Raw genomic sequence first — 16,584 nt, 5'->3', positions numbered from 1 at the left:
TGTGTGTGTGTGTGTGTGTCCAGTGTGTGTGTGTGTGTGTGTGTGTGTGTCCAGTGTGTATGTGTGTGCATGTATACCTGAGGGTGGGTGTAGGGGGGGGTTACCTTGGTGGTGGTGTCGGGTGGCATGGGGGGGGGGGGTCGGGGGGGGTCATGTTTACCTGGGTGTCAGGGGGCATGGGGGAGGCGGTGTCGGGGGGGGTGTTACCTGGGTGTCGGGGGGCATGGGGGAGGGGGGGTGTTACCTGGGTGTGTGTGTGTGTGTGTGTGGGGGGGGGGGTTACCTGGGTGTTGGGGGGCATGGGGGAGGGGGGGTCATGTTTACCTGTGTGTGTGTGTGGGGGAGGGGTTTACCTGTGTGTCGGGGGGCATGGGGGAGGGTGTAGGGGGGGGGGGTTACCTGTGTGTCGGGGGGCATGGGGGAGGGGGACTTGGACTGCCAGGCGTCCTGGGAGATGAAGCCAGAGTCGTGGGAGGAGACGGAGGACAGGCGGGCGGGGCCCTGCGGGGGGGCGGAGCCTCGGTAACGGTAGTGGGAGGGGGGGGAGTGGCAGTGGGACCCGCTGGACCTGGAGTCACTGCTGTTCACACTGTTCAGACTGCTGGGGGGGGCGGGCAGGAGAGAGAGAACACATGTTAATACAGATATATACATATCCTGAGCTTAGAATTATAGGGTATTATGACATCACGTGAGTTTAGAATGATAAGGTATTATGACATCACGTGAGTTTAGAATGATAAGGTATTATGACATCACGTAAGTTTAGAATGATAAGGTATTATGACATCACGTGAGCTTAGAATGATAAGGTATTATGACATCACGTGAGTTTAGAATGATAAGGTTCTATCTCCGTTTTTACATTCCATTATGTTTTGTGAGATGGAACCGTTGTATTTTATGAATTACTAACTAAAAAATGCCAACATTTTAAAAATAACACCACACAGGCATTAATAAACACCTAATGGATCAGATTATGTAAACATTTTTGACATGAAATGGAGATAGAACTGTATAATTCTAACGTCATGATATGTTATTAAAGATACAAAGACATAAAAACATATTCCATTGGACGCACCCAACTGAAAGAATTACAGTACACAAGAGTAAAATTCTTTGGCTTTTGGTTCTTTAACATTGACATTGCAGCATTCAGACACAAAACACAATAACAATAAGTAACGTAAGTAAGTACAAATAACTAACCCTACATTGATAAAGTCATAAAGTGATAGATTTACAGTGGCTTCAATAGTGCAAAAATGCTGTACGATCATATGAAATACAATATAATACAATACGGTATGGTAGTAAATTAGTCGAATGGGATACAAGTAATCCTGTAGTGTGCAGTATAAGTTATAACGTGACGTTAGAATTATAAGGTTCTATCTCCTTTTTTGTCAAAATTGAGGTTTTTACATAATCTGATCCATTAGGTGTTTATTAATGCCTGTGTGGTGTTATTTTTTAAAATGTTTACATTTTTTAGTTAGTAATTCATAAAATACAAAAGTTCCATCTCACAAAACATAATGTAAAAGCTTTGACGCTCAATATCTCTGAACTACCCTAAACGGAGATAGAACCTTATCATTCTAAGCTCACGATAATACTGTAATGTAGTGTGTGTGGGGTTGGTTAGGGGGTGGCAGTCGTGTGTATTCTTCCAGAATGACATTTACCATGGAGGAAGTGTGATAGCTTCCCTCTGAAAGACCGTTGGACGACTTTAAACATGAAACCTCATCATAAACACACTGTAAAAAAATAAAAATAATGGCTGCAGTACCAACTCCTATCCACTAGATGGGGTAGGAGGCCTGAGGCTAGACTGCTGCCTCTCACTGCAGGTGTTGTGGAGGTCGGCAGTGCTGCTCACTGACCTGCACATGCTGGACTTCCTGGAGGCAGTGGTGCTGGGGGAGGAGGGGGGCGTCTGGTACGACCAGCTGCACTCTGACCCCTTCAGATCCACTATCACCTGGGGGGGGTCAGGTCAGAACCAAGGACTCACGGTGAATAACATTAGAGGTATATACAGTTATGGACTATATACAGTTATGAGCTATGTACAGTTATGAGCTATATACAGTTATGAGCTATATACAGTTATGAGCTATGTACAGTTATGAGCTACGTACAGTTATGAGCTATGTACAGTTATGAGCTATATACAGTTATGAGCTATGTACAGTGAGGTAGTTTATGTACAGTATCTAATGTGCAGAAGTATATATATATATATATATATATATATATGCTGTTTATGAACAACACAGTGTCACATCTAGTGCAGAGGACAGGCTTATTGTAAATGCATGGAACGGAATAAGGAATTAGATTACATTAGATTAGATTCAACTGTATTGTCATTGCAGAGTTACAAGCACAGGACAACGAAATGCAGTTTAGCATCTAACCAGAAGCGCAAATAGTGATATAAAACATGATAGTGATAGGTACAGTATAATACAGGCAAGTACAGTAGTTAGAAGTATGTACAGGAGAGGATAGTAGTAAGCTATATAAAGTTGATATATATATATTGATAGATATATATGCTGTTTATGAACAACACAGTGTCATATCTAGTGCAGGGGAGGCTGGTGGAGGTAGACATCGGAGGAGGATGGGCTCATTGTAATGCACCGAACGGAATGAGGAACCTGTATCAAACACAATGAGCAACAATAACATGTTCGATATCACACGTGGTGTCAGCGCAGAAAGCGGAGGAGCGGTCCCTTACCTGTTCGCTGGCGGGGGGCAGCTTGTGGGGGTCCATGGTGAGGGCGCGGAGGTCGTCTGTCAGGGTCTGCAGGTGGGAGATCTCCCCCAGCATCGACATCTCCTCCTCCTGAGAGACCACGGAGGAGGGAGGGCACAATACATAAAACATATAACCATTCCTTCCTCTAGCATTTAGACTTTTTCTTCTAGCATTTTTGTCTTTTTCTTGCGATGACTGATGGCTAAATGATTCACTTGAACGAATGAATGAATGAATGAATGAATGAATGAATGAATAGTTTAAGTGACCACACAACCAAGGTCGGTGGAATTTGTTGTCGCTACAGATGGAAAAAACTACAGCAGTGTCAAACACATCAAACATACACACCTTACACATGACTATCACAATGGACAATGTACACATGTATCCACAAGACAAAATTCAATTCAGTCAATATTTACAACTATAAAGTGCAGTACATGTGGCAGGGTTAGTGCAGTGAGTCAGGTGTTGAGAGTCCTTACAGCAGAGCCCTTTTTGACTTCAGTCAAATGTATTTGTCGTAAGTCTCTTTGGATAAAGGCGTCTGCTAAATGTACAAAAATGTCCAATGTAAATGTTCAGCGGCAGGTCTGTGTGTTTCTGAACAGCTTAACAGACCAACCGCCAAACAGTTCCGGAACATTCACCTCAGAGAGAGCCAAGCGTCTGATGTGGTGTTTGGAAACAACATTTGGACTGGCTTCATTCACCCTGACCACTAAATGAGTTAAACCAAGGAGCTGAACTGAGAAGGAGTGTGTGTGTGTGTGTGTGTCTTCCTACCGAACGTACAACATTTTGACGTTGTCTTTCCTGTGAATCGTCTTTCTACAAGTGTGATTCTAGCCACGCTAGCGTGTTCATTCATCAAAATACGCGAAAGCTCCTGTTGAAACACTGACTTCACTGAGGAAAGAATCACTTCAGCTTTAGTTTTTTTATCCACAATGTTGTTGGCGGTCAAAGTCAGTTACTCTGTCATTACTAAACATCTAGTTGAATATGCCTTGAACATGATTACATAACGGCCACCACCAAGATCACGGCCTGGCGCTGAAACAATCAGACTTTCTATGGGGACTGAATGAATGACTGTGTGACCGAAAGACCGTGTGAGTGTGTGTGTACTGTGTGTGTGTGTGTGTGTGACCCACCACCACAGGTCTCAGCATGGTGGCTAGCGTACAGAAGCGTCCTCTCTCCTCCACCAGGGCCTTCCTGTGTGTGTGTGTGTGTGTGTGTGTGTGTGTGTGTGTGTGTGTGTGTGGTGTGTGTGTGTGTGTGTGTCTCTCACCACCACGGGTCGTAGCATGGTAGCTAGCGTACAGAAGTGTCCTCTCTCCTCCACCAGGGCCTTCCTGTGTGTGTGTGTGTGTGTGCGTGTGTGTGTGTGTGTGTGTGTGTGTGTGTGCGTGTGTGTGTTTGTGTGTGTGTGTGTGTGTGTGTGTGTCTCACCATCACGGGTCGTAGCATGGTAGCTAGCGTACAGAAGCGTCCCCTCTCCTCCACCAGGGCCTTCCTGTGTGTGTGTGTGTGTGTGTGTGTGTGTGTGTCTCTCACCACCACGGGTCGTAGCATGGTTGCTAGGCTACAGAAGCGTCCCCTCTCCTCCACCAGGGCCTTCCTGTGCGTGTGTGTGTGTGTGTGTGTGTCTCACCACCACGGGTCGTAGCATGGTAGCTAGCGTACAGAAGCGTCCCCTCTCCTCCACCAGGGCCTTGCTGTGTGTGTGTGTGTGTGTGTGTGTGTCTCACCACCACGGGTCGTAGCATGGTAGCTAGCGTACAGAAGCGTCCCCTCTCCTCCACCAGGGCCTTCCTGTGTGTGTGTGTGTGTGTGTGTGTGTGTGTGTGTGTGTGTGTGTGTCTCACCACCACGGGTCGTAGCATGGTAGCTAGCGTACAGAAGCGTCCCCTCTCCTCCACCAGGGCCTTCCTGTGTGTGTGTGTGTGTGTGTGTGTGTGTGTGTGTGTGTGTCTCACCACCACGGGTCGTAGCATGGTAGCTAGCGTACAGAAGCGTCCCCTCTCCTCCACCAGGGCCTTCCTGTGTGTGTGTGTGTGTGTGTGTGTGTGTGTGTGTGTGTGTGTGTGTGTCTCACCACCACGGGTCGTAGCATGGTAGCTAGCGTACAGAAGCGTCCCCTCTCCTCCACCAGGGCCTTCCTGTGTGTGTGTGTGTGTGTGTGTGTGTGTGTGTGTGTGTGTGTCTCACCACCACGGGTCGTAGCATGGTAGCTAGCGTACAGAAGCGGCCCCTCTCCTCCACCAGGGCCTTCCTCAGCGCCTGCTTCTCCGCCTCCTCCAGCAGCTGGTACCTGCTGCTCACCTCCTGCCTGGCGCTGTCCAGCTGGGGCTGCAGGTCCCCACGGCCTGGAGGGAGGGAGGGAGGGAGGGAGAGAGAGGTTAGGGCTGGCAGACAGACAGACAGACAGACAGGTTATAGCTTCATCTATGAGGACTAAGGATGTAAATTAGCTCACAGCTAAATCCTTATACTCATACTCTGACTTATACTCTGTATAAGTGACTGTTCATTAATGTGCACTGTCCTGACTAAATAAAAATATCTATCTATCTATCCCCCCTGCCTATGACCCCCCAGACAGACAGACAGACAGACAGACACACAGACAGACAGACAGACAGACACACAGACAGACAGACAGACACACAGACAGGCAGACAGACAGACAGGCAGACAGACAGGCAGACAGACAGACACACAGGCAGACAGACAGGCAGGCAGGCAGACAGACAGGCAGGCAGGCAGGCAGACAGACAGGCAGGCAGACAGACAGACAGACATCCAGGGTATAGCTTCATCCCGGTCCACAGTGTCTCTGTCCTGCCCACTCAGCATTACTGTCATCAGTCATCATTGTCACTGTAGAAGCAGTTAGACCACAACCCCTAATGTCTCTCCCTCTTTGTCATTAGCAGTAGGATCCTTCAGATGTTTTTTTACTTTGACAGAGACGTGGTGAACCAGATCGTTATGAGATGCTGATGTCACCCTTGGTGCTGCCATGTCTACAGGTCTGACAGCGTGGATATGGAGGATATGGTGGTATTGTTGTCCTGTGTCAGTGTTTAATTCCCCAGCAATTTGGGCCTACAAACAACACCATCCAGGAGGGCACTTTGTGAGGGGCAGGGCAGAGGGCGGCAGGTGCTGTTGTTGACCCTACCGACACCCCCTATGTACACATGCCTGCGTGCCTGGGATGTTTTAAAATGTTTTCCTACATTTGTATGAAGTACTATAGATCGAGCATCACAACAACACTCAACAGCACATTGAGTATCAAGGACATTGTGTGCTGAAATAACCAAGTACTCAACCACACTTAATCCCTACTTAATCCCTTCTGTGCGAACGTAAAAGACGTAAACATACAATTAAAGTTTTCTATTTCTCACGAGGAGCCAGTAGCGAGTTAGCCAGCGCTTGTTATGTGGTTTTGTTTGTTGGGGCAAAACCACAGTCATCACACACACACACACAGATGAGCCATGTGGTTCCGGGCAGGAGATGGAAGCCAGTCTGGAAGTTTCTGTCAGTGGAATTCCTCCTCCTCCTCCTTGGGAGCCTCGGGAATGTAACGTTTGGTTTCCCACAGTGCTCAGCTGGAGGTATCACGTTCTCCTCTCTGTTGCTCCTCAGACTGAAGCCCTGGGAGTGTCCCTCGGTGGTGAACAACACGCTACGTCGCTACGCGGCTACGCGGCTGTCGGACTTAAGCGCCTCGACCACATCTGAGGTTCCTCAGGGGTCCATCCTGGGGTCGTGTTTATAACTGTCTGTCAGCTTCTGTCTCAACTCTCTTTTTGGTAATAAGCCTTGTGAAGCTACCGGGGATGGAAACTGCCTTTTGAAAGCAGTTTCCATCAGGTTGTCTTTGGTTATCTTTGGTTGTGTTTGGTTGTGTTTGTGTTTGGTTGTGTTTGGTTGTGTTTGGTTGTGTTTGGTTGTCTTTGGTTGTGTTTGGTTGTGTTTGGTTGTGTTTGGTTGTGTTTGGTTGTGTTTGGTTGTGTTTGGTTGTGTTTGGTTGTGTTTGGTTGTGTTGGGTTGTGTTGGGTTGTGTTGGGTTGTGTTTGGTTGTGTTTGGTTGTGTTTGGTTGTGTTTGGTTATCTTTGGTTGTGTTTGGTTGTGTTTGATGTCTTTGGTTGTGTTTGGTTGTCTTTGGTTGTGTTTGGTTGTGTTTGGTTGTCTTTGGTTGTGTTTGGTTGTGTTTGGTTGTGTTTGGTTGTGTTTGGTTATCTTTGGTTGTGTTTGGTTGTGTTTGGTTGTCTTTGGTTGTGTTTGGTTGTGTTTGGTTGTGTTTGATTGTGTTGGTTGTGTTGGCCAAAGGCAAACCAGAGGTCAGTTCATGAACGTTTACTGTTCTCTCACAGTGAAGACCTTGTTCGAACCCTCGACACACACATGTGTCTACTCTCAAGGGGAACCAGGAGAGGAACAGAGACAAGGGAATTCAATTCTTTGGGACATTCCTGTTTTTTTTTTTAACCCTTGAGTGAGGAATGTGATGTCACAATGCACTGCCAGACCGACCATGTGACACAGGGACAGAAACAGCCAGGACCGCACACACAGGTGGGAGGGGAGGGTCAAGAGGTCAAGAGGTCAAGAGGTCAGGGGTCAACAGAGCATGGTGACACAGAGGAGCTGGAGGGGCAGACACTTACCAAACACGTCAGCTGGCCGCGAGCAGAGAGAGAAAAGATCTCAGTCAGACCCAGGATATAATAATAATAATAATAATAATAATAATAATAATAATAATAATAATATATTATTAATAATAAAATAATAATAATATAATAATAATAATAATAATATTATAAAATAATAATATAATAATAATAATAATAATAATAATAATATTACTACTAAAAATACTACTACTAACTATAATACTTCTACTACTAACTATAATACTACAACAAAAACCACTACTAAAAATAATAATAATACTATTACCATGATTACTACTACTACTACTAATAATAATAATAATAGTAGTAATAATACTATTAATACTACTACTACTACTACTACTGCTACTACTACTGCTACTGCTACTGCTACTACTACTACTACTACTACTACTACTACTACTACTACTACTACTACTACTGCTACTACTACTGCTACTGCTACTTCTACTACTACTACTACTACTACTACTACTACTACTACTACTACTACTACTACTACTACTACTACTAATACTAATACTAATACTAATAATAATAATAATAGTAATAATCGTTTTATTGCCATGCAATCAACTTGTCAGTCAATTGTTGGAACCTGCTCTTTTTTGCTCTAGGCACATGGTCAGTGCCCCTGGAGCAATTAAGGGTTAAGTGCCTTGCTCACATGCAGCTCCCTCCTGAGGCGGGGATCGAACCAGCGACCGATTGCTAGCCAGCCTCTCTAACCCTGGGGAACAGGACCTGTGTTTCTGAGTGACTAGACATCGTAGCATCTGTCTAGCAGGGGAGGCTGGCGGAGGTAGGATGAGGACTTGTGGGGGTCAAATCCCACCTGGGAACACCACCACTAGAGGGTGCCCCTGAGTAAGGCCCTCAGCCCTCAGTTACTCCAGGGAGACTGTAAGTGGCTTTGGATAATGCTATATCTCTGCCAGTCTGCTAAATAGTCTGCTAAATGTTTAAAATGTAAAATGTAAACGAACGAAAATGAATTTTTTTGATAGCATTCACTCCTCATTCCGTTCCAGGCATTACATGGAGCTCCGTCCTCCGATTTCTACCTCGGCCAGCCTCCCCCCCCCCCCGACCTCACGTATCCTCCGTCAGTCACAGTACCTTTCTTTGCCTTCTTCTGCAGTTTGATGCTGTCTGAGGACTTCTTCTTAATCTCCTGACGGGCCTTCTTGTACTCTGGAACACAGAGGACACAGGGGTGTTAGCTTCACACGCCTTAGCATCACACGCCTTAGCTTCACACGCCTTAAGCCCAATGCACACGGCGTGTGATTTTGTCGCACCGCCGAATTCGATTCCATTGTTTTGAATGAGACAATGCACACGGCGTGTGATGCGATATTGTCGCATGACAACATTCGATTCTCAATTCACATTCATTCATTCATTGTTGTGAATTGAGAATCGAATGTTGTCGTGCGACAAAATCGCACGCCGTGTGCATTGGCCTTTAGCATCACACGCCGTAGCATCACAGAGACAGAGAGAGAGAGACAGAGAGAAAGAGAGACAGAGAGAGAGAGAGAGAGAGAGAAAGAGAGACAGAGAGAGAGAAACAGAGAGAGAGACAGAGAGAGAGACAGAGAGAGAGAGAGACAGAGAGAGAGAGAGAGACACAGAGAGAGAGAGACAGAGAGAAAGAGAGAGAGAAAGAGAAAAAGAGAGAGAGAAAGAGAGACAGAGAGAGAGACACACCGTAGCATCACACGCCGTAACTTTCTATTTGTATAGCACTTTTCCTGCAAACGTTGCAGCTCAAAGTGCTCCAATCATTATATAATCATCATTTAATTATTCAGTCATTTAAAGGCAATATTAAAAAGATGGGTTTTTAGTCTAGACTTGAACATATGTGCTGAGGTTGCGTCCCTAATGTAAACTGGCAGTGAACACACAATCTGGGTGCATAAAATGAGAACGCAGCCTCACCAAATCTCTTCTTTGGTACATGGTGGTACACAGAGAAAACCAGCGTCAGAAGACCTGAGAGCTCTATTGGGCTGATATGCTAGCAAAAAGGTCTTATCAGATATTCTGGTGCTGTGCCAGTGAGAGCTTAATAAACCAGCAGAAGGATCTTGAAATCTATTCTGAACTTAACAGGAAGCCAGTGTAGAGTCCTTAGCATCATCAGCGGTTTGAAGTGTGGCTCCAAACCCTCGCGGGGGCGAAGCCTTTAAAAAGGAATAACGTCTCACTGATCTTACTCTCTTCATCCGGAGATAATAGTCAGGATGTGAGAGCTGATTGGTTGAGGTTTATTGAGCCAGGAAGGTGATTGGCTGAAGCGTATAAAAGCGCTTATTGAAGTAACGTGATGAAGTGGAGGAGGAAGGGGTTGTAAACCACAGGGGGGAAGCTTCGGCTCTGAAGTGATTTAAGACACTCGTGTCTTTCTGGTCTGACGGCCTTTCTGGTCTGACGCCCGCCTACACATGGTGTTCTATGATTTAGAAGGAGATTGGAGGAGGAGGAGAGTGTGTGTGTGTGTGTGTCTGTGTGTGTCACCTTTAGCATGGTCTTTGTCCAGAGTGTTGGCCACCCTCTTCCACTCCTCCGTCTGGTCCTGCAGAGGGTTGATCAGGCAGTCCAGGAACACCCTGGGGGGTCAAAGGTCAAGGTCAGACACACAGTCAGACAGACAGACACACACACACACACACACACACACACAGGATGGAGGGAGGAGATGGATGGAGGGAACAGAGAAGGGGGGGATGTTCACAAAGAGTCACAGGAGAGATGTGTTAGAGAGAACAGGGAGAAGGAGGGGTGTGGGCTCACACCAAGACAGGATGCAAGACTCCATCACCAGAGGAGAAAACAGGGAATATGGAGAGAGAGAGAGAGAGAGAGAGAGGGAGAGAGAGAGAGAGAGTGAGAGGGAGAGAGAGAGAGAGAGAGAGAGAGGGAGAGGGAGAGGGAGAGAGAGAGGGAGAGAGAGAGAGAGAGAGAGAGAGAGAGAGAGAGAGAGAGAGAGGGAGAGAGAGAAGGTGGAGATGGAGAGGAGGAAGGAGGATAGAGACACAGATTCACACCAAGACAGGATTCAAGACTCCATCAGCGGAGGAGAAAAGAGAGAGAGAGAGAGACAGAGAGAGAGACAGAGACAGAGAGAGAGAGAGAGACAGAGAGGGAGAGAGACAGAGACAGAGACAGAGAGAGAGAGAGACAGAGAGAGAGAGAGACAGAGACAGAGAGAGAGAGACAGACAGAGAGAGAGACAGACAGAGAGAAGAGAGGGACTCGCATGGAGAAGGAGGACAGACAGACAGACAGACAGACAGAGAGACAGACAGACAGACAGACAGACAGAGAGACAGACAGACAGACAGACAGACAGAGGGACTCACAGTGAGAACTGTCTGAGTTTGGCCTCGATGCTCCGGTGTCTCATACACATCCTGGTCAGCGCCGACCCAATGTCCCTGGTGCCCCCTGTAACCAAGGCAACAGGACAGTCTGTCAGTCAGGCCATAACCAAGGCAACAGGACAACCTGTCAGTCAGGCCGTAACCAAGGCAACAGGACAACCTGTCAGTCAGGCTGTAACCAAGGCAACAGGACAACCTGTCAGTCAGGCTGTATAACCAAGGCAACAGGACAACCTGTCAGTCAGGCCGTAACCAAGGCAACAGGACAGTCTGTCAGTCAGGCCGTAACCAAGGCAACAGGACAGTCTGTCAGTCAGGCTGTAACCAACCTGTCAGTTGTCCGTGGATGGACCTCACTGTTGTACACCGTCCAGAACCTGTTCTGGTCACCATGGAAACGGCTGCCAGGGAAATTGTTGCGTACACAACTGTTTCGTATTTAACACTGGAGACGGATTTTTATCATATTTATCTGTTTATCTGTCCCTTGTCTGTTTGTATTTAGTGGTGTGCTATCTTTTTGCCAGTTTACATTAGGGATGCAACCTCAGCACATAATGTTCAAGTCAAGACTAAAAACCCATCTTTTTAATATTGCCTTTAAATGACTAAATAATTAAATGATGATTATATAATAATGATTGGAGCACTTTGAGCTGCAACGTTTTGCAGGAAAAGTACGATACAAATAAAGGTTATTATCTGTTTCTGTCCCTTGTCTGTTTTTATTGTGTTTTGTTCTCTAACGTTGTAGCTTTGTACTTGTGTGTACAACTGGTGTGCTACCCTGGCCAGGTCTCCCTCCAAAACAGACTTTCATCTCAAGGGACCTCCTGGTTCAATAAAGGTTCAACAAATGAAAACAAAATAACAGTTTGGAACTGAAACTGAATCTGTTTCCCTGAACAGAGTTAGATGAGAACATAATAATACCATAATGCCCTAGGACTCGTATCTCATTACCCGACCATCTAACTGAACAAGGGGCCGGTTTCACGAAAGCTTCCTAGGTTATGTAGCACTTCATCTCTCACCACAGCCACGCAGAGCCACCAGACACTACAGGAACAGTTGTCAAACCCACTGTTTGCGGATCCATCCTCTTCTGTGTGTGGAAGAACAGCATGTTCTCCTCTTAACAAGCCAATACTGTAACCATAACCACTCATCTGTCTGGACTTGGACTTTCTCTCAGTACCATCGCACTACCTTATTTTCTGTCTTCTTCTTTTGCACTTTTAACCTGTGCACTTTATTTTCTACGGCACCAATGCATGTCCCTATGGTCACATACTCATGGTTTGATGTCCTGTTGTATTCTGTTGTGATGTTGTCCATTATTCTTGTTTTTTTTTTTACTTTTGTTTATTGCATTTTCATACACAAAACACTGACAACAGTGTTAAAGCACCTGTGGATCTCAGTGTCGTATTACAGGAAAACAACAACAACAGCAGCAGCATCCAATACATAGCAACTACAATTGTGTCTCACTGTCAGTTTACATTAGGGATGCAACCTCAGCACATAATGTTCAAGTCAAGACTAAACACCCATCTTTTTAATATTGCCTTTAAATGACTAAATAATTAATTAATGATGATTATATAATGATTAAAGCACTTTGAGCTGCAACGTTTGCAGGAAAAGCGTTATACAAATAAAAGTTGAATGAATGAATGAATGAATGAAAGCTTTATTTCGAACATGAGAACAAAATAAATAGTTATAACAACAAAAAACAACAAAAAACAACAAAAAACAAGAAAAAACAAAACAAAACAAAATTTACTTAACATGTCCGAAAAGGAGTAGGAAGAAGCATAAGCTTATTTAATCCTACCCCTTCTCCAATAATCAGAGATTAATAATTAATAATCTACAGTTAACTTCGATATTAATATAATATTTTTAAAAATTAAATCAAATGTATTTACGTATTTACCAACAATAGAAAACAGATAATGTAAATAAACAAGTTAGTATTATTATTACAAGACAAACACCACACAGACAACACAGACAGTCCGCTTGGTCATATTTCACACCACACAGTAAACACAACACCCTCACCAGGTCAGAACCAAAACATTTTTATAAATAAATAAATAAAAGGAAGTAAACAAGATAAAAGCAACATGGAAAAAAGACTCTTATTCAGGGATAATGAGGCCTGGATGTTCAGGTCAGATAACGTCTGACTACTTTAGCTAGGAGGCTAAGCTAGACTACTTTAGCTAGGAGACTAGGCTAGGCTACTTTAGCTAGGAGGCTAAGCTAGACTACTTTAGCTAGGAGGCTTTGGAGCAGCTGACCCCAGAGAGGTTAGGGTCACACAGTTAAGGTCACTGTGCAGAGCTCAGAGCAGGGTTCACAGGGTTCCCACACCTTCAGAAACATCAAACAATCAAGCACCTTTCAAGGACTTTCAAGACTCAATTCCCTCAAATTCAAGGACCCAACATGGCATAGTTTGAGACAGAACTAGTTGACAAGCTATGTAAAACATTTTTGAATATATATATATTTTAGAGAGAGAGAGAGAGAGAGGGGGGGGGGAATTCAAGCACTTTCAATGACCCATGTCTATTTTAAGACCTTGATTTCTTCTTCTCAAATTCACAAACTTTCCTGGATTTCCAGGACCTGTGGGAACCCTGTGTGTGTGAGGGAACCCTGTGTGTGTGACGGAGGAGGAAGGACAGAGAGGGAACATGACTTATTTGAAGTGGCGGTTTCTCCAAACGATACGACTTTTAACACCGACGTCCCACTTGGTCTGGACTGTCTAGGAGCACCGGGAGACAGACGCACACACACACACACACACACACACACACGCACACGGTCACGGACACGGACACGGACACACGCACGCACACACACACCCAGATACACACACAGGTACAGACACAGACACACACATTGACACACACACGCACACACAGATACAGACACAGACGCACACACTGACGCGCACACGCACGCACGCACACAGATACAGACACATGCCGCAGACACACAGATACAGACACACACACACACACACTGACGCACGCACACACACACACACACACACACACACACACACACACACCAAAGGAGCCCTCACTGAAGTGTGACCATGAGGGTCTTCAGTGAAAAGTAAACAAAAGCCTATGACCTCACCTCCCCAGACACAAGAGGGGGAGAGGAGGAGGGGAGGGAGGAGAGGAGAGGAGAGGAGAGGAGGAGGGGTGTGTGAAGTGCCATGCCATGTTTGAAGAGGAGAAGTTGTGTTAAAAAGAATGACCCCCATCCTGACCATGCTGCCCTGCCTGTCACTCAGCAAGAACAGACTATAATAATAATGACCCCCGGTATATATGTATATATACCAGCTATATGGATAATAATAATAATAACTTTTATTTGTAGAGCACTTTTCCTGCAAACATGGCAGCTCAAAGTGCTCCAATCATTATATAATCACCATTTAACTATCTAGTCATTTAAAGGCAATATTAAAAAGATGGGTTTTTAGTCTTGACTTGAACATATGTGCTGAGGTTGCATCCCTAATGTAAACTGGCAGTGAAGACACAATCTGGAGCATAAAATGAGAATGCAGCCTCACCTAATCTCTTCTTTTGTGTGTGTATGTGGTACACAGAGAAAACCATATATATATATATATATATATATATATACTATATATTATCTGCCATTTAGCTGACGCTTTTATCCAAAGCAGCTTACATTGCAGTGAGTGCATACATGTTTCAGTACAGATGGTCCCAGCGGGAATTGAACCCACAACCTAAGTGTTGTTGGCGCCGTGGCTCTACCAACTGACCATAAAACTAGCCTAGCGCTAGGGACAGATGGTGATGCTCTCTCTCTCCCTCTCTCCTCTCTCCCTCTCTCCCTCTCTCCCTCCCTCTCCTAGCTGGTGCTAGCTATGGAGAGTAGCAGACTAGCTGGAGGAGAGTAGGCACCAGAGGACAGATGGCCTCTCTCTGTCTCACCCTCCTCCTCCCTCCCCCTCTCTATCTCCCTCCCCCAGTACAGAACAGGAGGTACAGGACCCCGGCCGCTAGGACAAACAGACTGAAGGACAGCTTCTACCACAGGGCCGTCAAGGCCCTGAACACAGAAAAGGCCTAAGTTCTGGGCCCAGGACAAGTCCCGGACGGATTGTATGGCAGCTAGTGCTGAGGCACAAACATGTACATTTTCAAGCCTGCAAACTGTGACACTTTTAAAAAAATGTGAAAAAATACTTTCTTGTGAAATATGACAACCCTATTTGACTATCTGTGCAGTATAGTACAGTGGATTGTGTACATAGCCTCTATTGATGTAAACCAGTGTACATAGCCTCTATTGATGTAAACCAGCTCCTTACCTTCTTGTGATTTTATGCATCTATGCTTTTTCCAAAATGTGTTTCTTTTTCCTTTCTTAAACACCAGGGGAGCCTCCCCTCCTAATTTCGTTGTTTGGTACCTGTACTGTAACAATGACAAATAAAAAATAAAGTCTATCAGACGGAGGCTCCCTCCTGGGCTGCTGTTCTTAGACGCCAGGGGCCATCAGGAGAGACTGGAGGCCACGCTGGTCTAGAGGTGGAGGAGGGGAGGAGGAGGGGGAGGGGGAGGAGGGGAGGAGGAGGAGGGGGAGGAGAGGAGGAGGTGGTGGTGGAGGAGGAGGAGGGGGAGGGGGAGAAGGAAGAGGGGGAGGGGGGAGGAGGAGGAGGGGGAGGAGGAGGAGGAGGAGGGGGAGGAGGAGGAGGAGGAGGAAGAGAGAGAGGGGGGAGGAGGAGGAGAGGGGAGGAGGAGGGGAGGAGGAAGAGGGGGGAGGGGGAGGAGGAGGGGGAGGAGGAAGAGGAGTGGAGGGGGAGGAGGAGGAGGGGAGGAGGAAGAGGGGGATGGGGAAGGAGGTGGAGGAGGAGGGAGGAGAAGGAGGAGGACTCTACTGTTTCAGTGGAGTCTAGTGAATTCATCCGTCTGTCATGTTATTCAACACCCTCAGCTGACGTTGACGCAATCAATTATTAAAAGACCCCCATGTCACCAGGCCCCCCCGACCACGAGCCAGCGCAGCAGCTGAACCAGCGGTCACGGCTGGTCATGGCTAAGACCAGGGGAGGCTGGGGGAGGTAGAACACCAGGGAGGCTGGGGGAGGTAGAACACCAGGGGAGGCTGTGGGAGGAGGTAGAACACCAGGGGAGGCTGGGGAGGAGGTAGAACACCAGGGGAGGCTGGGGGGAGGTAGAACACCAGGGGAGGCTGGGGGAGGTAGAACCACCAGGGGGAGGCTGGGGGAGGTAGAAATCGGAGGATGGCCTAACTCTAATGCACGGAACGAATGAGGAACATTAATCATTGGGAATGAGAACGAGCCTGTTCCTTTATTTCTGTTCCGTGCATCACAGTGAGGCCCGTCCTCCTTTCTAATTCTACTCCCCCAGCCTCCCCTGGTGTTCTACTCCCCCAGCCTCACCCTGGTGTTCTACCTCCCCCAGCCTCCCCTGGTGTTCTACCTCCGCCAGCCTCCCCTGGTGTTCTACCTCCACCAGCCTCCCCTGGTGTTCTACCTCCCCTGGTGTTCTACCTCCCCTGGTGTTCTACCTCCACCAGCCTCCCCTGGTGTTCTACCTCCCCCAGCCTCCCTGGTGTTCTACCTCCACTAGCCTCCAC

General features: G+C 46.5%; 1 protein-coding gene across 1 annotated transcript in view; it reads right to left on the bottom strand.

Moving 5' to 3' along the window:
* LOC308158343 (protein MTSS 1-like) overlaps positions 1 to 16,584 on the bottom strand; it is a gene marked incomplete at both ends in the record, with an annotated part of 40,870 nt that overhangs the window by 4,873 nt on the left and 19,413 nt on the right. The window contains 9 exons of the mRNA XM_080531934.1: positions 105 to 207; positions 354 to 601; positions 1,896 to 1,993; positions 2,762 to 2,869; positions 5,003 to 5,160; positions 7,481 to 7,492; positions 8,630 to 8,704; positions 10,037 to 10,128; positions 10,882 to 10,966. Coding sequence (XP_080388060.1) covers positions 105 to 207; positions 354 to 601; positions 1,896 to 1,993; positions 2,762 to 2,869; positions 5,003 to 5,160; positions 7,481 to 7,492; positions 8,630 to 8,704; positions 10,037 to 10,128; positions 10,882 to 10,966 — 979 coding nt within the window. The remainder of the gene's footprint in view (positions 1 to 104; positions 208 to 353; positions 602 to 1,895; positions 1,994 to 2,761; positions 2,870 to 5,002; positions 5,161 to 7,480; positions 7,493 to 8,629; positions 8,705 to 10,036; positions 10,129 to 10,881; positions 10,967 to 16,584) is intronic.

Source organism: Nansenia antarctica, assembly GCF_963989245.1.
Source record: "Nansenia antarctica genome assembly, chromosome: 5".
Classification (NCBI taxonomy): Eukaryota; Metazoa; Chordata; class Actinopteri; order Argentiniformes; family Microstomatidae; genus Nansenia; species Nansenia antarctica.
This window is presented reverse-complemented; position numbering and strand designations above follow the sequence as displayed.